At 54.1% G+C, this 23,129-nt stretch overlaps 1 protein-coding gene across 5 annotated transcripts in view; it reads right to left on the bottom strand.

Annotated features, from left to right (window-relative positions):
• The window catches only part of ARHGAP23 (Rho GTPase activating protein 23), a 110,630-nt gene that overhangs the window by 74,923 nt on the left and 12,578 nt on the right, over positions 1 to 23,129 (bottom strand). For 4 of the 5 annotated variants that reach the window (XM_067541173.1, XM_067541174.1, XM_067541176.1 and 1 more), the window contains exon 1: positions 15,900 to 15,995. The exons of the other annotated variant lie outside the window; for it this stretch is intronic. In XM_067541173.1, the coding sequence (XP_067397274.1) occupies positions 15,900 to 15,953 (54 nt within the window). In that variant the 5' untranslated portion in view covers positions 15,954 to 15,995. Of the gene's footprint in view, positions 1 to 15,899; positions 15,996 to 23,129 lie in introns of those variants that run through there. 5 annotated transcript variants of the gene reach the window in all.

Here is a 23,129-nt window from a genome sequence, read left to right as displayed (position 1 = left end):
GGCCATAAACAAGGAGCTGGAAGACAAAAAAACTAAACATGGCCAGAGCCTCCTCCCTCCCCCAGCTTTCCCCTGGAGGTTGTCTCACCAGCACTTCCGCCTCGCTGCATGATCTGGTGTGGGGGCACATCGGTTTGGGTTAGTACACGGATGGTAACCAAAGGAGCCGTCCCATCAGCCATCCAGCCCAGATGCTTCATTTCTAAACAGCATGGCGGCCACGAAGGAAGCTCAGCACAATGAATCTGTGCACTGCAGAGCACAGACACAACTGCCAGAGAAACCTCTCTGTCACACACACACACACACGCACGCACACACGCCTGCCTTGGGAAGCCTGGGCTAGACCCGTCATCTCCAAACCTAGGCCTCAATCACATGAGCGAGAGGTGAACACCCCGGACCGAAAACAGCGGTAGGTCTCTCATGCTTTGTAGGTCAGCCACTACAGGAAGCCACTCTTAAAACCACTCCGTCACTGGTTCTCTGTAGCCCAAGTGGAGAGAAAAAGTCAGCAGCCTGGAGAGGAGAGGAGAGGTGCCTGGCTTTTGTGGCACCCCGGGCGTAGCTGGCCCCATCTGCAGAGCCATTTAGGCGAAGTCCTAACTAAAGCAGGTGAAAATTGGGGATTTCTGTCCCGCAGGAAATCCAAGATTTCAAAAGGAGGTCAGAACCCCAGAATTTGTCGTGAAATGAAACACTCGGAGGACATTCCCCTGCAAGAAACGTTTCATTTCCACTTTATCATGTCGCCTAGGTAGAAAAGACAATATTCAAGCGGAAATGTAACAGATCAATAATTCCCTGCAAAAACGCCGGTGACATCGAAACGAAATGACAAAATGTTTCCGTTTTGTCCAAGCAGCATTTTCCAAGGAAAACACTTCCAGCAGAAGATTTTCAGCCACTTCTAACCCTAACGCCCCACGCACACACACGCACCTACTGTTACTTCTGGGGGAGAATCTTCCCAGGACAGACAAATGGAAATTGCTCATTGACAGCACTGGAAACCTCCAGTCAATCACCTCTGCTGGGAGGGTGACAGCGTGACCACAGGCTGCCTTTCGCAATCAGTCAGCAGCATCTGGCCCACAGGAGGCGCTATGGGCTGCCTCGCCACCATCCCCGCATGCTCCCTCTCCTTTTGGGAAGGAGGGTATGGCTAGGTCAAGTCCACTATTGGCCACTACAGCCACAGATAGCAACAGGTCTTGTGGAGATTTTTATAGCAGCGACCCAGTCGCTGGAGAGCCTGCGTTTCAGATCAGGTCCCGTGACCTTTCACAGAGCCTCCGGGAGAGAAAGCAGCAGCGATCTGGCCAGCCAGCTAAAAACAAACGCAGCTTCTCAGATCTGAATTAGAAGGCCATCGCGTCGAGGAACGGCGCCTGCAATTCACCCTAGTCGAAGTTTTAAGAGCACCTATCAAAACTCTTCCTATGCTCTGCAGTGCACCCGGCTCTGCTGTCTGCAGCCTCTGCCGGAGTTCGGAAGGGCTCACGGACACACCCATCTCACAAAGTGGCCTGGCGCTGTGTGTGTGTGTGTCCTCCCATCTCACAACCCGGACTGGGCGAGAGTCATGCGGAGAGAGGCAAGCACTTGGCGGCAGCCCAGTCAGGGAGATCAGCGCCCAGCGCGAGAAAGCATTTTAATTCTCTTTAACCAACAACACAGTTAAAGAGCTTTGCAGCTCAGAGTGAATCGGGGAAATGGTTTATTTATTAACAGCTAGCATGCGGGTCCCCCCTAATTACACCTCTTCACAGCAGAACAGCGACTCCTGGGGTCCCCCGACTTCCACACCGCAGGCTCAGGGAAAACACAGCTGGCACCCAGTGGGGAAGCTACACTGAGAGGGCAGGGAGAAGGGCACTGCTCCAAACCAGGCAGCGGATGGGAGGGAGGAGAGATTGGCACAGCAAACTAAGAGACAAGGCAGGGACAGAGACAGGGCACACTGCTTAGGAAAGGGCGGTTTCGTTTGCTAACACCTCAGAGATGCATTTATACACACCCAGAAAGCAGGGGCTACAGGAGAAGAGGCCAGAGAGCCACATGGGAGTGATAGGAGGCAAAGAGCGAAGCAGCCCTGGGTGACAGAGACCTCCAGTGAAATCCTGGCCCCATGACAGAGCTTCCACCCGACCTAACTAAAGCAGGATCTAAGCCCACATAGTTAACTTGGTGCATCTAGACAAGGGGTGAAGCCATGTCCCCGCTGCAGGGTCTGTCCACCCTTCAGTCAGCGATGTGACTACACCACACGCAGACACACCTGAGCTAGCTCTGATGTAGTGAGGGTGGCTAGGAACAGCAGTGAAGGCGTGACCGCGTGGGTTATACGAGCCCACCGGGGGCCCAGGGCACTCGCTCGCGTGGCTAACCCGCACTGAAGTCTGAACCGCCGTTAGTACCCGAGCAGCGAGATTAAAGTGAGCTCGGACGTGTCTACACGTGCTGCGTTCACACCTCTTGTTGCAGTGTGGACAGACAGACCCTCCAATGGGACCCCTAACTCAGTGTTAGCCAAACTCTCCTAAAACAGCGCCTCTCTTCCCAGAGCCACGGGGGATCCCGCTCTCCTTTAGGCTCCTAACGTCCAGTGAAACCCACACCTAAATACCTCTGAGGTTTGGGCCTAAAACACCTGTCAGCCCACAAGAGCTAAGCCGGATCAACAGTCAGACAGGAGCCCCTCAAGGAAACGCACTGGAACTGGGGTTTGCTGCTAAGTAGGTACGGAGCATTCCAGACTGTTAACAGGGTTAACTAGCAATGGAGTGGCTACTTCTTAGCCCCACACGCTCTGCTAATGAGCATGACATGAATGGAACCTGCAGGTTTGCTTGATTTGCATATCCGCGTTCTCATCAGGGCCCAGAGGCAGCTCACCGGCTATAAACACCCAATTAACAACTGCAGTCAAATATTGACTCAGTCCCTTACAATGCGAGCACATGGCATCCCGGATTCCCCATCACACCTCGTGGGATACCCGGAAACAGGAGAGCTGGGGAGGAAGCCCTGCCATATAGACACAGGGCTGGCAACCAGGAAATCCAAAATTCTAATCCTGGTGAAGGAAGGGAGATTAAACAAAGAAAACGCAATCTGGGTGCTGCTGAAAGATGCTAGGCTGACAGTTCTGGAGATGAAAGCCCTTTACCATGAGTGCAGGCAGCTCCTCCAATGTTATTTGAATTACACTATGACCAGAGATCAGTGCCCCATTCCAGCTGGGCATTGCACACAGTGACAGAGGGTCCCTGCCCTGAAGAGTTTACAATCTGAAGAGACAAAGGAAAGATAATTATGCTCATTGTACAGATGGGGAACTGAGGCACAAAGAGATTAAGTGACTTGCCCACGTCACACAGGAAGTCAGTGGCAAAGATGGGAATTGAAGGCAAGTCACCTGAATTCCAATCCGGTGTCTCAACAAGCCCATGCTTCCTTTCAATGCCTTGTGCAACACGTCACAGCAGGGGTTGTGGGTAACTACTCTTTTAGGTAAGAGAGAAGTTGAGTCTCCATCGTCCATTAAAATCTTTCACCTGTCATTGAGACCCCTGCAGGACGGGATCGATTGGTGATAGGGGCTGAGTCCATTTTCTTTAGGCCATTTTTCCCTTATACAAAGAGAAACCCGTAACTCAGACAGCAACATACTGGACCAGGACAACCTGAAGCTGGAATTGACCAAGCTAGATTGGAGGCACTGAAACAGTGCATGAAACTGACCAGTCCACACTGAGACCAAAGCAAAAGGCAAACAGAGCAGCAAAAAGGAGAAGCAGGCTGGATTTCTGACATTCTTTCAGCTCCGGTTGGGGTATTAACGCAGGGAAGGAAGTTGCTTTGTTCTTTTAAAAGACAAAACTTTTATCTTGACAGCGACTCGTTTACTGCTTCTCTGTCAGCTAAGGCTGCATTCCTGTTTGGCTCCGCTCCCTGTTCATTTGCATCATGACCAAACTAATATCTCTCTTGGCAGCCTCAACGCTTTGAATGTCAACTTCGGCTCAGCTGTGCTTTCGTTCCTTTCATGTTTAAGAGCAACAGCTCCCTGCTCACCAGAGGCTCGCCCCAACTGCTTGTCCAGGGCTCACTGGCAGAGCATCAAGAGAAATTGGGAATCTGGGCTGAAAGCGCCGTCCCATTTCCTGACCTTTCCTGAAAAGAGCTGTCCCATTGACCGTGAAACCTTCTCCAATCCAGGGATGGCTTGCTGCATCTCACCAGCCCTGGGAGCTGAAATCCCAGCTCACAGAACCATCCCAGGTTCTGCCACACACGGAGGGAATATGGCCCTGTCTAAACTGGGGTAGGGGGGCTGTATCACTGTAGTGACAGCAATACAGCTATGCTGCCCTGGTCTGCCCTTCACATTTAGATTGACCTAGCTATGTTGCTCACGGGGTATGAAAAATTCGCACCCCTGAGCTCCATCATTAAGCTGACCTAACTCCTGGTAGAGGCGCAGATAAATCGATGGAACAATTCCTCCAAAACCCCTTCCATCAGCGTCGGCAGCATCTCCACCAGGGCACTGCAGCAGCAAGACAGCAGCTATACCACTCTAGTGCCCAGAAAGTAGACATGCGCTACTGCAGGACTTCCCCTGTAAGTTGCCAGGACAAGTGACATCCGAATAAGCCCCGTGTTGCATGGGCTGTTGCGTGGCTTTGCACTTATGTAACCGTATTGATGTTCCATTGGTGCGTGTTTCTAGACAAGCCCAGAGCCACGCAGCCTGGATGGGTGCTGTCCTTGCCCCCAGCTACTGCATCGTGCTCCCCAAACCAGGGCAAGAAGATCCTATTGGGGTGCACCAAAGCTGCACCCCGTTGATTTCCAGAGGCCTCTCTGGCTTCCTTTTTTTTATGAAACATACCAAATTCCAAAAACTAGATGCAGGTAACTAACCCACGACCTCCCTCCGCCTTCCCTGAGACAGGGCAGAACTAGCCAGCACCACATGCAAGGAAATAGGCTCATGCTAACAGAAGTAACCTGCTAACAGCTCCAGCACACTGCACTTAACCCCTGCCCTCGCTGATAAACAATCCTGGCTTCATGCTGGACAAATCTCTCCGCTCTCCGGCGTGCATCCGAGGATTCCTCTACGAGGAGGAGGGGAAAGTAACGACACGTGATACCTGAGTGCTGCGTCCCACCGCAGTTCTCCTTCCCGGGAGCTTCCCCCATTGCCCCACGTCAGGGGCTGAAGTTTCCGACCTGGCCACCCTGCCTCTATAGCGGAAGAGCCAGGAAGCAGCGTTTTTTCCCTCTGCGCCCCCGGAGCAAGGAAAAGCAGCGCTGGCTATTTTAAACGGCCGTCTTCCTGCTAATTAACGAAGCATGGGGCAGACGCGGGGCTGCCGGCTGATTGTTTAGTGCTAATAATGGACTTGCACATGTCACTCACGCTGTCACGCATTCCTCAGTGCTGAGCTCTCTGACCCGTGAATACAATGTGTTAATTTATAGCCCTGCCTGCCTGCCATTCCCCATCAGGCTCTGCAAGAAGGGGAAGGCGGGGGTGGCTTGGTCGAGAATGAGGCCTTGATGAGCAGAAACTGCAGCTGGCTGGGAGCAACTCCACCTCTGCAGCACAACCATGCGAGCCTGCGTGTGATGGGAGGGAACGCTGGGCCACGTGGATTCTTTCTAACATACCTCTCCGCCCCCAGCCGGGGACAGCACTCACGTGCCAAGCGACACAAACCTTGCAACGCACCTCGGCCACGTGGCCTGTGTGACACCAGGCAACTCACAAGGAGAGCAACAAGGTGTATCACACTAGCATCTAGAGGCCTCCACCAAGATCAAGGTGCCATTGCGCTAGGTGCTGTACAGACACACATGGCACGTCTGCTCTGCAAGGTGTGATTGTAGCAGGGATAGGCCTGGTGGTGCTAACACAAGCCCACGGGGGACCCAGTCCGTACTCTGGTTGCTAGCCCGTGCGGAAGCCTGTACTGCCATATCTATACTACTTTTGTTACCACGGGGAGCTAGATTAAAGCTCACACGGCTACGTCTACCGCCTTCCCCTGCAGGGTAGACATACCCTGAGTGAGAGAGGCCCAGCCCCTGAGAGCTTCCAATCTAAACAGATCAACAAAAGAAGGATTATTATCCCCATTGTACAGGTGAGAACCAGAGGCAGGGAGAAATTAAGTGACTTGTCCAAGGTCATCCCGGGAGGGGCTGCGGGGGGTCTGTGGCAGAGGCAGGAATTGAACATGTCTCTCTGAAGTCCCAGGCCAGCCTTCCTGGCAGAGCTGAGAGGCAGATGGCAATAGCTGGCACTTCCTTCAGCCAGCTCCGTATCTGTTATTTAAACACACAAAGTGCTGTCAAGTGCTCGGAGTAAACAGCCAGAAAACGGACCAAAAGAATCTCTCATTCCCGACTCTCTCTCCGGGAGAACCATTTGAGGTGTCCTTCGGAGCAAGAGCAGTAGTTTCAGGCACAGGTGTGATTGCACGTTGCCTGCCTCCCTTTAACTGGCAGCCCTATTTCATGCGCTGATGTTCTCCCAGGGCCTGACCCACCGGACTCAATGGCAGTCCTTGTTCCAAAGGGCTTCTGGATCAGGCCCCGCAGAGAAGCTGCTCTGCTCAGTGGAGAGCGTCGCGGTGAACACAGGTGGCTGCAAACTGAATGAGCGTCTTTCTCCCCTTCACCAGTCCTTGCTGGGGGGACCCTACGGGGTTACAAGGAGGCAAGAGAATCAGTAATTGCAACCTGGTCTATGCGACACATCTTAAACATACGCACCAACAGCGGAAACACTTAGAAAGGGAGATAAAGGCTCCCATCGCATGCTTCTCTAGGCTGTGACCTTGTCAGATCTTCCAGGCTATGCCGGGTCAGTACTGGAAGGGGAGCCTCCAGCGCAACACCAGGGTGCTGCAAGAAGTGATGCTGGTGATTTAGCAGGTGGTGCTCTTCCGGTGCTTAATTTGTAATGAAAGAGGTGCCCGGGGCTCAAGCAATGTGTTTTACACTGATAACTGATGCAGCGAGCCCAGAGGTGCTGGGGCTATGAACTGCCAAGCCTAGAGGTGGCCAGAGCTCAGCCCTGGCACAAATGAAGCTGAGCAGCGACCAGAGGCTTCAGCAAGGTGCCAGGGTGCTTCAGTGCCAGGCACAACTGTGGTCCTGATTCTTCTGTCCTAAGGAGAGAAACTTCTCCCAGTGCCTCTGGCCAAAGCTCCCCGCCCTGGCTTGCGTCCTGTCTGCAGAACTCCACCCCAGAAGCAGCTGCATTTCAGCACAGGTAGCTGGTGAAGCACGCTGGCATCCAGCAGGACGAAAGGTGCTGGAAAAGCGTGCTACTACGTGTAAGAGCAGATCGTTTGTTTCAAAAATGATCCTTAAAGGAGCCTGATTCTCCAGGGTCTCAAGTCAGGCACTCCAAATCACTGATCGCTTTTGACAAGGAAGGTGTGTGCTCCCTTGTTGGACAGATGGCCTCCTCCCTCTTTCTCACTCAGAAAAGCTCCCCCCCCCCCCCCCCCGGCGGCCTCCTTTCAGATCGCAGAGATGGGGAGGCCCTGAGCTACACGGAGCCCAAGAGGGAGTTTCTCTCTCAGCATGAGAGGAAGCAGGACGGTGCCTTCGAGAAATGGAGGAAGGAGGCCTGCTGGCGTGGCTACGCGCTTCCTCCAACTCCTCCAAGCTGTCCTAAAACCAGCATGATCAGCAGCAGGCCCTAGAAGAGTAACAGGATTCTGTTTCCTGTTTTTCCCGTGGAAACCCTCAAATAGAAGCTGGCCTCGTTTTTGGCGAAGCAGGGCTAACAATGAGCCATTTCCTCTGACAGCCGGGACAGGCACCTCGCGCTGTGCTCCCGTTTGGCCCCAGCACTGCTGGCGGGAAATCCTAACCAGCAAGGTCAGGGGAAGGCTGACCTCCATTCCCTGCCCCCTCTCAAGGACAGGGAAGGGGGTGGGGGACACACCACGCTCTCCAGCCCGCAGCTGGACAATCGACCAGCAGTCCTTAGTTGCTCAAAGGGTCGCTTTGACTCCACCGGGGCTACTCGGATAAATGAAGGTTCCAGGAGCAGAATCAAGGCTTGGCTGGGCAGCAAAGAATGGGCTGAGAACAGCTGGTGCCCCGGATTCTAGGCCATGAGATAAGAGGGCTGTAGTTTCACAATGAAACTCTATGTAGCTGAATGAAGGTTACAGCTGCAGCTCTGCGACTCTGTCCCACAGTTCGCTGGGAGATTAATGGATCTTTCACACCATCGGGCTGCTGCTCTCCATTGCACCACTCAAATTCAGCCTCCGGAGCAGGATTTCCCTGGAGGATTACAGGGCACAGGGCAGGGAGCGTCTCACGCAGGAAGAGGCCCAGCTCACCATCCACTGGAAACACAGAGCAGAGCGGGATTTCCAAGGCCTCGCTCCGGTCTACGCCGCAGCATGGAAACCGGGAGTGGGTGGGATCACGAAGTGCATTGGAAACAGACGCACTCCTGCAGTCAAGCTGATGCAATGGGAAATTCCAGGCCCCATCCTGGTCTCCTTTAGGCCAAGGCAGCTCAGAAAAGTTCCTCTCTCCTTTGAGCTATGGCCGGAGGCCAGAGGGAGGGCAGATCTGTGGCACTAGGCGGCGAATCTCCTGTGCAGATGGTGCCCACCACATGTTTTCCATAGCTTACGAGCGGCTAACATTTTTCTTCAGCCCACACACATTTATAATCAAAAACTTGAGGCCCGTGTTGAACTCTCTCTCTCTGTTTCTCTTTTCAATATGATTCCGGAGTTTAAAAATAATCTTGGCACATCTGAGCTGCCAGATCCCTAGCTGGTGTAAAGCAGCATTGGCTCAGTGAAGTCAATGGGGCCACGCCGATGTACATCAGATAGGGATCCGGGCCGGTCACCGGGGCTGCGGTGAATCCTTCCTGCCAGGCCTGACTGCAAGAAAATGTACTCGGCTACGGAACCACAATAGGGCAATTGTCACAACAAGGCTGCACTTCCCTTTCCCACCCCCCCAGATACCTCCCCACGCACAGGCCTATGAAGAGCACCACTGTTACGCCTTCCCCCCTTCCACCACGTGCTTCTTTTGACTCTCAGACCCAAGAAATGCCCCAGGTCAAAGCACAGCCGACAGGTCAGTACCACGTGAGCAGTTACACCTAGTCACCCCACAGCCTCTTGGGTGTGTTTTCAAGCTGTCAAGCCAAAGGATCCCCCCCACACACACCCAGCCACGGCAGGTGTTGCCGTGTGAATTCACTGCAAGTAGCTTTGATCTGATTCTCATTTTTAAATATCTTAATTAAGGTGGCAGGGGTGGGGCTAGTCTGCCTGGGCAGGTGTACTGGATTGGGAACCCTCGTCAGCCAAATGAGAGGAGGGAAGCCTGGTTTAAAGTTGTCCTCTCCAAGGGATCTGCACACAGGGCAGGTCCTAACAGCCTGGTTCTCAAAGGGAACTCCGCTGACCAGCAGGATCCTGGGGGGATTATTGCCGTGAAACAAGTTCAGCAGAGCTATGAGACCCTGAGCCCCGACAATGGGAAATGCCTCCCCCAGAGACTCCCGGCTCTTACAGCTGCTGCAGGTAGAACAGTCGGGGTGTCGCTGCCACACACTCATAAGCCCATTCTCCGGAGCAAGACCATCCTGGCCGTGGACATGACAGACGTAAAACCCCGGGCAGGTCACCAAACCCATCCCCTTAGGAGGAGTGCAGGACTGTGCTCAGCACCACAGACACTGGAGTTTCGTCATGTCTAAGTTTAAATGACTCAAGTCCTGGGGTTTCCGTCACTTCCCCTGGGAGATTAGTTCACAGCCTGCCTGTCAGGAAGCTTTTCCTAACTCCTAGCTCCAATTTTCCCTTCACTCAGGTGTCAGCCCCCCGCTGCATCCTGCTGAACAACGCCCGAGTCTCATTCCGTTATCACAGCCCCAGTCGGCGTGGAACCAGGAGACCAGCCCCTGGACGAGATCTGCAGCGTCAAGGCCTAAAGCAGCGGTACACAGATAATCCCCTGGGGCGTGTGTGTTACAGGTGCTGGATCCACCGAGGAGACGTAACGGGTAGAGAGCCCCAGCTACAATCTTGGCTGTTTAACTGAACCTGTAGCAGCTCCTGTTTCTAGCTCTGATGGTCCCCGCAGTTCAATCCTTGGCGTGCTGTCCACGAGGACAGTCATCATACACGCACCAGTACTGGCGACTCTGACTTTTCGAACTTGGATCCACTCCCATCTCACCCATGAGCCTCTGGCACAATGACACACCTCCCATGAGGGTGTGTCTACACTGCAATTAGACACCCGTGCCAGCTGACTCAGGGACAGGGGGCTAAGGCTATGTAGAGATAGGCTCTGGGACCCTCCCACCTTGCAGGGTCCTAGAGCCCGGGCTCCATCCTGAGCCCAAACATCAACCCCACAGGAAAAGCCAAGCCGCAATCTGCACCAGGGTAAGCTGCACCTTTTCTGGTCTACATTTTGCATCAACGCAGCTGTGTTAGGGCCCAGCCACTGATGGCTGTTACTAGAGCAAATCCTCAGTGCAGACGAGGCCTTTGTATATTTAACTGGTGCAGGTGCCCAAAAAGGTTGGGAACCACTGATCCAAATATCGCGTTGCACAGAAAATTCCCCATCAAAGACGTGTCGTCCAGGCAGGGAGAAAGGGAGACGGAGACTTCTCATTTCAAAGGCAACCAGTATCAAAGCGTTCACCCACAGACCCAGATCAATTACACTGCTCCACACAGGCAGCGAGCTTCCCCAGCAGACCCCCATTCACAGAGACTTTACTTCCTTTGATATTCCCTCGCCTTCTTCCTCCAAACAGTCCGCTAGACTGAAGCACCACTAACCCCTCTCCAGTCCCCATCTACGCAGTGCTCGAGGGAGCAGAACTACATGCCATGGCTCCATACCATCAAACTCCTCAGAGGTGGGGTTTTTTTCTGTACCGCTGACGAGGAAAAGTGGAGGAGTTTTTATACAAATTCTGCAAGTAACCAGCCTGTATCATGGACGGAATCACTTCTGATGTCTGTCGCAAAAGAAAGAGAGCCATTTGGGAAGCAATCAAGGTTTCTGAAAGAACACTGTCAGGTTAAAGAGATGGCCAATATTTTCAAACTGATGAAATTCGCGTAAGACACCTAAACGCGTCCTTGGACATGCAAGCGGCTTGATTTTCAGAGGTCATTCAGCTCTCACAAGCCACAGAGACTACAGGTCCTTATTCAGGTGATGTAAAGATAGAGTCGGGTGCCCAATTTTAAGCACACAGGTTTGAAAACCTTGGCTCACAGCTCTCTCTCTTCAAACTGGATCCCCGTCTCTGTTACAGGTGACCTCTTCGTTTATTAATGGGACAACATCAACATAAAATCATTTTTTTTTAAATCTTTAAAAAAATCAATTTAGCATAATACATCTACTCCCGTGTCCCCTTGTTGATGTTTGTGCTTCTACAATCACCTCTTCCTACGTTTCTTTTTCAAATTTCTCTCCCATGACTGTGTGAAAGCCTGACTAGCTAGCTGGCTATAGAGGGGACAAAAAGAAACTGATTCTAAGTGGGGGGCGGAGGGGACACACAAGAAATATTTTCTTATCTAATCTCTTTCATATGTAGCCGCGGGCTCCAATCCTGTAAGCTGCTCCATGAACCCACAGTGGCCCCACAGATTGTAAGGAGGATCCATAAAGGCACAGGTGTCCATAGGCACGAAGCAGTGCGCACGGGTGTTATCCGCAGCAATAGCAGGTAAAACATTTCCAAGCAGTGTGATCACTGACAGCAAAAGGATGCTTAAAGTCTAATTCCTCTCTCTCCATATATGTTGTTTCTTTCCTTTTCTTTTCTTTTTTTTATTTCACCCCCCCTAACAAGGAGGGGAAAATAGACTGGTCAGTTTCACTGTTGTTTCTAATAAATTTCACTTTCCCCTTCTGAAGCTCCAGTCCCCCACACATTCAGTTATGTTCCAGGCGCGCACACACACCCTGCACCACTTGCTGCTGGAGGCAGCATATGCGCAGAGATTCTAGGGATGTGCCCATGCCCCAGACTGGCAGGCCACACCCAACAGCACACAATAAAGCATGTTAAACAGGCTCGACTACCAGACTAGGAATCACTCGGATGGAATCCTGTTTGGCTACCGGATCAGTGCATCGGGATAATGAAGGAACAGAGAAGAGACGCTCTCTGCCCTCTTTTTCTCTTCCACTCCCACTGTCCCAATAGCCTACGCTTTGTCTTGCATGAGGGTAAGGCCTTACTCCAGAAGGATGCACTGGTAGGTTTTGCGAGGCCGGCAGACTAGTTCCAGGCTAATGAACCGTAGTAAATATTCATGCAGAGCAACACTACCACACGCAGGTTAGCCTCACTCAGCCAATTTCAGTGCTGGGACACAATTAAGGTTGAGAATCTATTCTAAGCAAAGAAATTTCACCTGTCCTTACACATCTAAGGCGGCAAACATACACACGGACCACACGTCTGTCGTCTTTTGCCACGACCTGTTCTTAGTCTCATGGTAAATAATAGTTTGTTTTCCATGTGTTTGATGCTACTGAATTAGGTTTCAGCTGCCTCTAGATGCTAAGGGAGACAGTGTGGCCTAGAAGAGAGCCCACCAGATTGGGATTCAAGAGACATAGTCCCAGCTCTGCCACTGGCCTGCTGGGTGACCTTGGGCAAGTCACATCACTGCCCCGTGCCTCAGTTTCCCCATCTGTAAAATGGGGATAATGATACTAACCTCCTTCGTAAAGTGCTTTAAGACCTACTGATGAAAAGCTGGGCATTATTATTCTTCCTTCGGTTTTGAGGGCTCTAAAAATCACCCAAAATCTTTTGTGTAAAAAAAAAAAAAAACACCTATGGTATGTTTGTGCGCTTCTGGGGAGAAGCACAGTCCAGATTCCAGCTCATAAACAGAGCACAGAAGACAGCATTCAAAATCATAGCGCTGCACCAAACCCCCGAAGTTGCAACCCGTCACTCTACATGAGGCAGGATTCAAACCCCAAGCAACGCAGAAACGCCAGAATTCAAACTCACCACAGGACCCGAGTGCCAGGACATACTGCACAATCTGCTCCCTGGGTTAAACGTTCAAATCGTAAACAGCAGGGTTTTCTCAGAGAGGCATAAGTGCCAGGCAGGACTGAGCCTGCTCAGAACGTCTTGGAGTCCGGCTTTTAAGTCACCTCGGCACAGCACCTGTGAGCCGCACGGCAGGGCCCAGTGCTTGGTTTCAAACTCGCAGGCCCAGGTTGCTCCAGCAGGGTCAGGCAAAGGCCCTGCTGGTATTTCAAGTTCACAGTATAAACACCTGCTCAGAAACTCAGCATCTGCAGAGTAGCTATTGTACATGGGGAAAAGCCGAGGCAGGTACACGAGAACCAGTGAACAGCCTTCCGCTGGTGTCGTTTCTGTGGGCACTTTTAGGGCACTGCTGCGAAGAAGTTTGCAACAGCAGCGAGGATATATACTGACAGGACACTTTTCATCGGAGGGTTCAAAGCTCTTTTGAAAAGGCAGGCAAGCATCGGTATCCCCTTTTTACAGACGGGGAAACTGAGGCAGCGAGACGTTACGTGACTGAACCAAAGACAAACAGCACCAAAAACTGAAACAGTGGAATAAAGGCGAAGGCTGGGATCTCAAAAGAGCCATGGGAGTTTGGCTCCTAAATCCCCCAGGCTCTCTGGAAAATCTCCCCCCTAACATACATTAAACAGAAACCATGGTTAATACATCACACTGATACTGAACAGCGCTTTTCATTCCCAAAGCATTGCGCACACGTTAATTAATCCTGCGAAGCTGGTTACGTTAGACCCATTCTGTGGACAGAGAAGGCAAGTTTAACAACTCGCAACAAAGGAACACAGACCAAATTCAACCCTGGGGCGAGGAGGCAGAGCCTCCACTGAAATCAACAGGAGCTGGGCCAGCCCTTGCCAAGAGCCAGTCTGGTTTCCTGTCTCAAAGCCATTCCGGGCACCAAACTCCAGCCAGAAAGACAAGAATCTGGACAAACGCAGCAAGAGGCACAGACATTGTTCTGCAAACAACCCTTCCAAATATCCCAGATGACAGCAGAAGCAGGGTTCCCCCAAACGCTTTAGGAGGGGCGAGCCTCAATGCATTCTCAGTCTCTCCCCACCCCATGCACTCTCTGCCCACACCCTCCCCTTTAGCTTGCTCCAGCGTAATACCCAGCAGAAACCATTTGAGCAAGGTGCATCTTCGAGAATGCGCCTCTGCTGTGGTGTGGCATGAGAGCTTCACCAGCAGGAGCCCGGGTCGAAGGCATCACTCACAGTGAGGCCCGATCCTGCACTCCCCACTTCCGCTGAAGCCCAAGGGAACTGACACACAGCAGATGGCAGGATCTAGTCCCAAGCGGCCAGAGGGCAGGTGGTCAAAAGGTGTGAGATACACGGGGTTGATCACAGGAATAACAATGCCACTTTCTGTGCTGTATTTTTTCCCAAACTGGACCCACAGCCCCAGCTGGTATAAACTGGCGTAGCGCCACTGACCGCTGGTCTGCTCTAGTCTAGCAACACCTGCGTTTCTGTGACTTCAAGTCACAGCGGGCATGCGGGCAGCACGGGCTCTCAAGTCAACGTAGCTACCCAGGGGGATCTCAGCTAGGGATCTAGCCCCGTACCTCAACGGGACGGGGGGATCCGCTTAAAGCCGCATTCGCTCACAGACAGCAAAGTTAAAAGCAAAACCAAAAACTCATCCAGCCAAAGGGGCCTTCTGTCTCAAGGCACGTTCCTGAGGATTTCTTGCCTGACTTTACGCGGCGGAGCCGGATGGCTTGGGACACGGACCTTTCTCCACAGAGATGTCGGGGTTAGGAGCACAGAGCAAGCTGGAGTCGGGGGGGGGGGGGGGGGGGGGGGGGGGGGGGGGGGGGCAGACAAAGCGAAGGGGACGTTTCAGACGCGTGGGCACGGCTGGTCCTTGTGCTGAGGGAAAAAACCCTCGGGAGAAGAAGGTTTGAGGGAAACGTTCAGGGAGCCGGCCGAGGACGGAGGGGCCGCGACCACTGGCCGAACTCCTCCTAGAGCTGGTTAAGCCAACGCACAACCACCCCCTGCCAGGCTCCCACCCGGTGCCCGCGCTGCCAACAGCTAAACCCCGGCCATACCAGCAGCGAGGTGTCCTCTGTGGGGCCAGCCTCCCCACAGCCACCCGGCTGACGTACCAGCAGACCCCATCCCAGACTCTCCCCCCCAGAGCACTGGCTTCTGAGGTGCCCCAGACTCTGCGCTACCAAGCTCCCCCCACGCCCACCCCCACGGTACCGACCTCCCCACAGAACCGGCTGCAGGGCATCAGCATCTCAGGCACCAGCCTCTCTGGGCCGTCGATACCCGCCTCCCCCGCCAGCCTCCCCACTACTGCCCTCCACGCCGGCACCAAGCTTGGGGGGCGCTCCCCCCCCCCCAGCACCGCCTGCCCGTCCCAGAGCCAGGCCCCCTGTGCCAGCCCCAGACCCCGCAGTCCCCACAACCCAGGTCCCTCCAGCGCCCAGCCCCTAAACCTCCTCAGCCCCCCGTGTCCCCCAGTCCCCCAACAGCCCCAGCTCCCCCCAGTCCCAGCCCCCCAACGTCCCCCAACAGCCCTCAGCCCCCGCCACGTCCCAGCCCCCCAACGTCCGCCCAGCACCCAACATGTCCCCAGTCCCAGGCCCCCCTCGCCCCCGCCCAGGGCCCCCCAGCTGCCCCCCAACAGTCCTCAGCCCCGGTTCCCCCCAGCCCCGGCCCCCCAACGTCCCCCCAGCCCCGTCCCAGGCCCCCCAACACGTCCCCAGTCCCAGGCCCCCCCTCGCCCCGGCCCCGGCCGCGCTCACCTCGGGGCTGGGGGGCGGCGGGATCCCGACCAGGCAGAAGGCGACTCCATTCATCGGGGAGCCGGCGGCGCTGGGCACCGAGCGGGGCGGCCGGGCGCGGGGGGACGGGCTGGGCGGGCGCGGCTCCGCCTCCTCCGGGCCCCGGGCGGAGCGGGGGGGGGGCGGGGCCAGCGACCGCCCTAAGCCGATCAGGCCGCGGGGCGGGGCTGGCACGGCCAGGGACTGACTGACACTGACGGACAGACAGACAGAGGGACGGGGGGGGGCTGGCGCGGCCAGGGACAGGCACTGACGGACGCAGGGACAAGGACGGACACCTGGACAGAGTGACAGGGATAGACACAGACAGACACCAGGACAGGCACTGATGGACACAGGGACAGACACCAGGACTGAGTGACAGGGACAGACAGACACCAGGACAGGCACTGCTGGACACAGGGACAGACTCCAGGACAGAGGGCTAGAGACAGGCATGGACAGAGAGACAAGAACACCCCAGGACACACAGACACCCAGTTGGAGTTAGGAACTGGCATGGACAGAGACAGACAGACAGACAGACAGAGGGACAAGAACTGGCATGGCCAGACACAAGATCAGACTCACACCAGGACAGACAAACACCAGGGCTGATGGACAGGGACTGGTGCAGACAGACAGAGAGACACCAGGAGCCCAGGCTGGCACAGACACTGGGACTGGCAGACAGACAGACAGAGGAATGGGTAGAGCAGAGGCTGGCACAGGGAAGGGAAGGGGCACGGTGAGAACCACACACACACACACACACACACACACACACGCAGCAGCAGCAGAGCTGGGACAGACAGAGGGACTGGCTGGGACAGACTCTGAGAGGAGGAAGGGGCTAGCAGAGAGGTGGGCGCGTTCTCCCAGCCTGCCCTGACAGACACAGAGCGAGAGGATGGGGCAGACGCACCCAGGGGAGTCTGGGGTAATGGAAGCGAGAGCCACTCCCAGCTCCACTTCCCAGGAGAGAACCTTACATCAAGCAGCAAAGAAAGGGCGGGCAGTGGGGGGCACCATTAGCCCCTTCTGCACCTCCCTGCCAGCTGCAGCTTTGCCCGTGGCATGCAAAACAACCCTGCGGGTGCTGAAATGAAACAGAGAGGCACGGGTGTGCATGAAAACACTGGGCAGCACAAAGGCTTCTGCTCTCAGCCCAGATGCCCAGTAGCTTCTGCTGTGCCCCTTCCCTCCCCCTGCCCTGTAAATGCCCTATTTGCATCTCAGCATCAAAATAATTACATGAATCCGTTTTAAGCATTGCACAAAAGCCAACTAAACTCACACCCAATTGCCAAGGAGAGCAAAGACCGATCTCCTGGAGGGGTGCATGGCTCAACCAAAGGACGGTCCAGTGGCTAAACTCCTCGCCTAGCATTTGGGAATCTTGGATTTAATTTCCTGCTCTGCCACACTTCCAGTGTGACCTTGGGCAAGTCACTCAATCTCTCTGTGCCTCGGTTCCCCATGTGCAAAATCATGCACCGTGAGGTGTTATGGAGGCCATGTAAGTGGCACCGAGAATAGTTAAGGCAAACTCCTTTAGGTGGCATTCTAAAAATCGAGCCCGAAGTGTGGGCGCTGAACAAGAGCAGAGGGTTTTATTATTGTTCTATTTCATTTATCAGACCTCGTCGCCGATCCCCCCCAGTGACCAATGACAGAAATCACCTCTCGCCTCCCTCTGCAAAACAGACCCCACCCCAGAAAAGGAAATCAGCGACCGAACAAAGAGGGGGAAATGCCACTGGGACGTGGCGCTCCCAGAGCAGCTCGGTATTTTCATCGAGGATTCCCAGTGCCCTCGGCTGCGTTGTTGTAAGTACCCTGGTTGGGTATTGTTCTACTCCCAAATGGCCGCGCAAGGTGCAGGGCAATGGAAAATGCGTGGGATATGCCAGCATTGACCTCCACCAGACTCACTCCATTCAGCAGTGTCTGAATCGAGTTATTCAGTCCCCCAATTTCTCCTTCATCTGACATCAGTGTGCAGCAGCATCCCCAGGGCCCACTCCTCCACCCACCCCAGTGTAACTCCAGTCACTTTCATGCAGCTCTTCCGATTCACACGGGTGTCACGGGAGAATCAGGAACAAAACCCAGGAGTCCCGACTGGCAGATGCCAGCTATAAGTGGGAGAATCAGGGCCCCAGCTCCCCTCACGCAGGCTGAGCCAGCCAAGATGTCACCTTCCTGCTAGACCAGATTCAGCTGAGCCAGTTGGACCCCCTTCTTTCCCAAGCCATCATCATTCACTCTGGGTGACTAGGAGGGGAGGGCGGCTGGGATAGAGGGAGGGCTGGCAAAATAACCCAGCCGAGAGGAAATGGAAAGGCATGTGACAGGAAAAGCAAAACAAGGCAGTGGAAAAGAGGGAGGAAATGTGCCCACTGCCCATGCCTTTCTAGATGGAGAGATCCAGACTGGGTGTGTGGGGGAGTGGATGGGACAGCAAAAGCCACATGACCAGCGAATGCTGGAGCTAAAGGCAGGGTTTTTCTCCAGATCAGAGCACAGGGACAGTCGGGACTCCCGGGTTCTGTCCCTAGTTCCTGAGGGCGTTCGGTCTGGGGCTTAGAGCTGGGAACCGGCACTCAGGACTCCTGGGTTCTGCTCTTAATTCTTGCAGCCTGCAGTTTGGGTCTGGTGCATCCAGCTGGGCCCTGGCAGGTGCAGACTCCTTGGTTCTCTTCCTCGCACTAGAAAAGGAGTGTGCTTTACAGCTTGCAGGTGAGGCCCGGGAACCAGGAGCAGCGAATTCTGTTCCTGCTTCTGCCACTGCCCCATGGTGTGACTATGGGGAGAATCCTTCCCTGTCTCTCCCCCCCGGATAAAACGGGGATTAGAACAGTTCACTAGCTGGCGGTGGCAAAGCATTGACACCCTCAGATGAAAGGTGCTTGAGCAGGTCCAGGTCTCAGTGTCATTAGCAGGGGTCTCCAAAGGGGAGCATCTAGTTAAGACAAAAGAGACCAGCTCTCAGGGCAAGGAAGTGGCAGGGGAGCCAAAGGCCTTTCGGAACAGACTCAAACACTCCACGGCCAAAGCAGGATCCCGGAGAACAGCTACAGCCTGCAAGACTACGAGTCTCCTGCAGGGGCAGGCAGAGGGACTCCTGTGACGTCCACGTGGCTATTTTTAGTGCCCTAGCACAAGTCCATCTCGCTGGGCGTACAGGTTCGCTCCCAGAGGCAGTGTAGACCCAGGTTAAGGAGTGGAACCTGGCAGGCCTGAGATTATCTGTCTTGTGACCAAACCCCACCCAATATATTAACCCAAGTTCTCACGCAGCAGTATCTGCAGACGGCCCCCCTCCATCATTGCATCACCCTCCTCCCCACCCCAGGGGGATCAAGGCTCTAAAAGCAGAAGGGGGGGGGAGTTGCCATGGAAACTCGGTATTCAAACACGTAAATAAGCGAAGCATCTCAGGGAAGGAGGGAGGATGCCGAGAGCGTCAGATTTCTCTCCCTTCGGGTTTTTTTATGCAGCACAGACTATTCGGAGCTGTCACACGCTGCGCGTGTCGTGTCTATCTACCCAGATCCGCAGAGGGTGCAAATCAGCAGCTCTTGGATTAAGTCAATGGACTCCCATCTGCTGAGGATCCGACCCGCGACAGCTCTCTGAAGCAGAGCTCTGTGGGAGCTCCAAAGCGTGTCTCTCTCACCAACAGTCTCCAATAACAGACGTGACCTCACCCACCTTGTGTGTCTAATAGCCTGAGTCCAACGCGGACACAACAACGTGGCAATCCAGGATATCTCGTGATACTTTATGTAGCAGCAGGGATCTCAAAGCGCTTTACAAACATCAGTTGGTTAAGGGTACTGACCTATGACACATGACAGACCGTGAGGGCTTATCACCCCATTTAACAGATGGGGAAACTGAGGCACAGAGCAGGCAAGTGACTTGCTCCGGGTGATACAGCACGCGAGTGGCAGTTAGGAACAGAAGGCAGGAGGCTTGACTCACTCCTCTAATCAGTCGACCCCACTGCCCTCCAATATAGTTATAGCTAGAGCGAGGCAGGAAAGCTGGGTTCTTTTCCCAGATCTCCAACTGATTCACTGTGTGACCTTGGCCAAGTCACTTAAGCCCCCTGGGCCAGACCCTCAGCTGGCGTAAATCAGCATAGCTCCATGCAGTTCAATGGAATTGCACTGATTTACATACACCAGCTGAGAAGCTGGCCCTCTGTGCCTCAGTTTCCCATCTGGAGATGGGAAATCACAGTCCCACCTCAGGAGGGATTCTGAAGCTTCATTAATTAATGTTTATAAAGCACTTTGAGATCAGTGGATGAAAACCATTACAATAGCGCTACATATTAAGTATTAATAAGGAGCAGATGAGCAGAGGCAGAACAAATGGGTTCAAGCTTCACAGCTCTTTAGACCACGCAAGGAGACGCTTTCATGCAGCCGCTTGTTTTCGTCCTTAACTAAACTTTTCACTTTCATCTCGTAAACGGTCAAAGTTTTTAATCTTTGGCTCTCTCCCACACACAGACACACACACACACAGCATAAACACAGACATCTAATATAAATTTTCCATGATACAATTAAGAAAGTTCATATCAACAACTATTTCCTCTCGGGCCTTTACAAAAATAATAAAAAAACAACAAAAACTGACTGAAATGGAAACTCCAATTTAGCAAACGCAGACTGCCAGTTTCCAGGGATTTTCTCTCTCTAGCCCCTTGTGTCCTGAATGAATTCACAATTATAGGGGCAAACAGGAGGATCAAAACAAGTTTTTATTGGGGCAGTCCTGGTGGCGATCACCTTCAAAACTCTGGACGGAGACCAGAAGTGAGAGATAGGCAGTGTGGTCTAAGAGATAGGACATTGGACTGGAAAGCTGAAGACCTAATTCTATTTCACTGACCCGCTGTGTTACCTTGGTCATTTCTCCCTGTACCTCTGTTTCCCATCGTGCCCTCTGTCTGCCTTGTCTACTTCGAGGGTAAGCCCTCCAGAATAAAAGCCACTGGTTATTATGCCTTGTTCGGTGCCTTCCACTATACATCCCAAAATAAGAACCACTGTGATCTGCGAGTTATCTGTCCCCAGCAATGTCAAAATGCAGCCTCCTCTGGGGTGGAGGATGGCAGCCAACAGCGATTCACTGCACAGCATGAGAGGCAAATGGACATCGAGGCGAACCACTGCTCCCAGGGCTGTGGGATCTTTGCTCTCCAGGGGGAACAAACAGGATGTAGGTTTTGAAGATCCCATCTGAAAGATCCCACACACACACACAGCCCGATGGTATCCGGCTCCGAAAGGAGAAGAGGTGAGTCAGCACTGCCAGGATGGAAACCTAGGAAAGACCCTCCCGGGCTGAGAAACTCCAAGGAGGCGGAAACCTCTATGCGGGGGGGGAATATGCCCTTGCCCACACTGACGGCAGTGTTGAGAAAAGCATTGATGTTTTAACCGCTAGGGGCCAGATGTTCCCGTGGTCAGCACTCACAGACAGGGCCGGCTTTGGGAAAATGAACTCAACTTTAGACACCACAGTACGTGGGTGGATTTTCCAAAGAGCCGGGCGTGTTGGGTGCCAACATCTGTTCAAAACCTGGCTGTCAGGGTCACAACCGGAGCTGCCGGGCGCTGAGCGATTGAAAACCTGGCCCTTATTTAGGTGCCTAAATGGCAGCTGATCCTCAAAGGGATTTAGGCACCAAACTCCCACTGAAGCACCTCAATACCTTTGAGACGCTAGGCCTGTGCTCTTTGGATAATCCAGCCCTGGGTAATTCAGATGTGCCGGGCTCGACCGGCGTTTCCGCCATGGCGAGCGCTGGCAACAGGGACAGCGGGAGAGTCCCGGAAAGTGACCGGATTGCAGAAGGTCCCCTGAGATAAGGAAACTGGAACAGCTGCCGCGCAGGCCGCGTGGAAGCTGCCTTCGCCCCTGGGGGGACGCTGAGGGATTTTCATTGACCATGCTCGTCCTCAATTAACAACCTCATTAACGAACCCTGCCACGAAGCTCCCCTCCCAACCCCCCCTGCCCTTGGCATCAGGAATCTCTCCCTTCCCTGCAGCTGCGGGGAAGAACCAGTCGGATACAAGTGACGGTTCATTTCCTCCCCACCCAGGTGTAGCCAGACGGAAAGCGCCCCCTCCCCAGACACGCAGGCTCGCAGGGAACACAATGGAAGGAGTGGGGCTGGCGAATAGTCCGTTCCGAACCTGGGGGTGCCAGCCGTGGGTGGGGGGACAGGAATTTAGCAAGCTCCATTCCCATCATCTATCTCCCCGCCTGCGGTTTTAGGTCTGTTCCACATTTCCCACACCCCCCTGGTCTGCCTGCCTCCCTCCTCGTCTGTCTGTCTCCCGGCTTCCTTGTCACCCGTCTCCCCCTTTGCTGACTCTCAGGCGCCTCACCCCTCCTGCCCCATTCTCACATGATCTCCTGCTCTTGCTCCCCCTCCCTGGGGGCCCAGAACCAGATGTCACAGGGAGGGGCGCCTTACAACTCACATGCGCCCCCACCCCCAGGACTACTGGTGGCCCAGGGCAGGGGAAATGGGCGTGGCGGGGAAGGGCAGGCGTGGAAAGAAGCGGGGAAGGATATACACACCCCCACTGGAGACATCATGCACAGCCTGTCAGCGCTCAGATCCGAAGCTGATAGGCGCCAATGTGAGAACCTAGACACTGGGGTACGTACAAGGATAGATGGCTGGACTGACAGACAGATGGACACCCACCCTTCCTAGCAGCGCTCCCCCCTTTGATCACTGTTTCTCTGTCCCCTTTCACACCTCATCCCCCCACCTCACCCAGCTCACAATCAGCTGAGACAGCTGCATTTTATTTTCAATCTGAAAACCCCAAGCTCTGCCCCGGCGTTGTTTTGCCTCCCACCCGTGTGCCATAAACTGCCTCCGTCCCACAGCCTGGGCTGGAAGCTACAGAAGCCCCCCCCACCACGTCCACACGGCTGGCTGGTGGTGCGCGATGTTCCGGGAGCTGCAGGATCAATGTCTCCAATTGGATTTTTTTCTCCCTAGCAACCATCACTGAATACTGCGGGGGGGGGAGGTGGGGGGGGGTTAGCAAAGCGGGTCGCTGGTGGGAGCAGGGGGATGAGAGTGGGTCATTCCTAGCCCCACTGATATGGGTGTGTATAGGGCAGGTGTCACATGGCAGGGGGTTGTGGTAATGGGAGTGATGT

This window comes from Emydura macquarii, unplaced genomic scaffold, assembly GCF_026122565.2.
Source record: "Emydura macquarii macquarii isolate MOO-44397 ecotype Brisbane River unplaced genomic scaffold, CSIRO-AGI_Emac_v2 contig_629, whole genome shotgun sequence".
Lineage (NCBI taxonomy): Eukaryota > Metazoa > Chordata > Testudines > Chelidae > Emydura > Emydura macquarii.
Note: the sequence above shows the minus strand (reverse complement) of the source record. Positions and strands in the feature narration are given on the sequence as shown.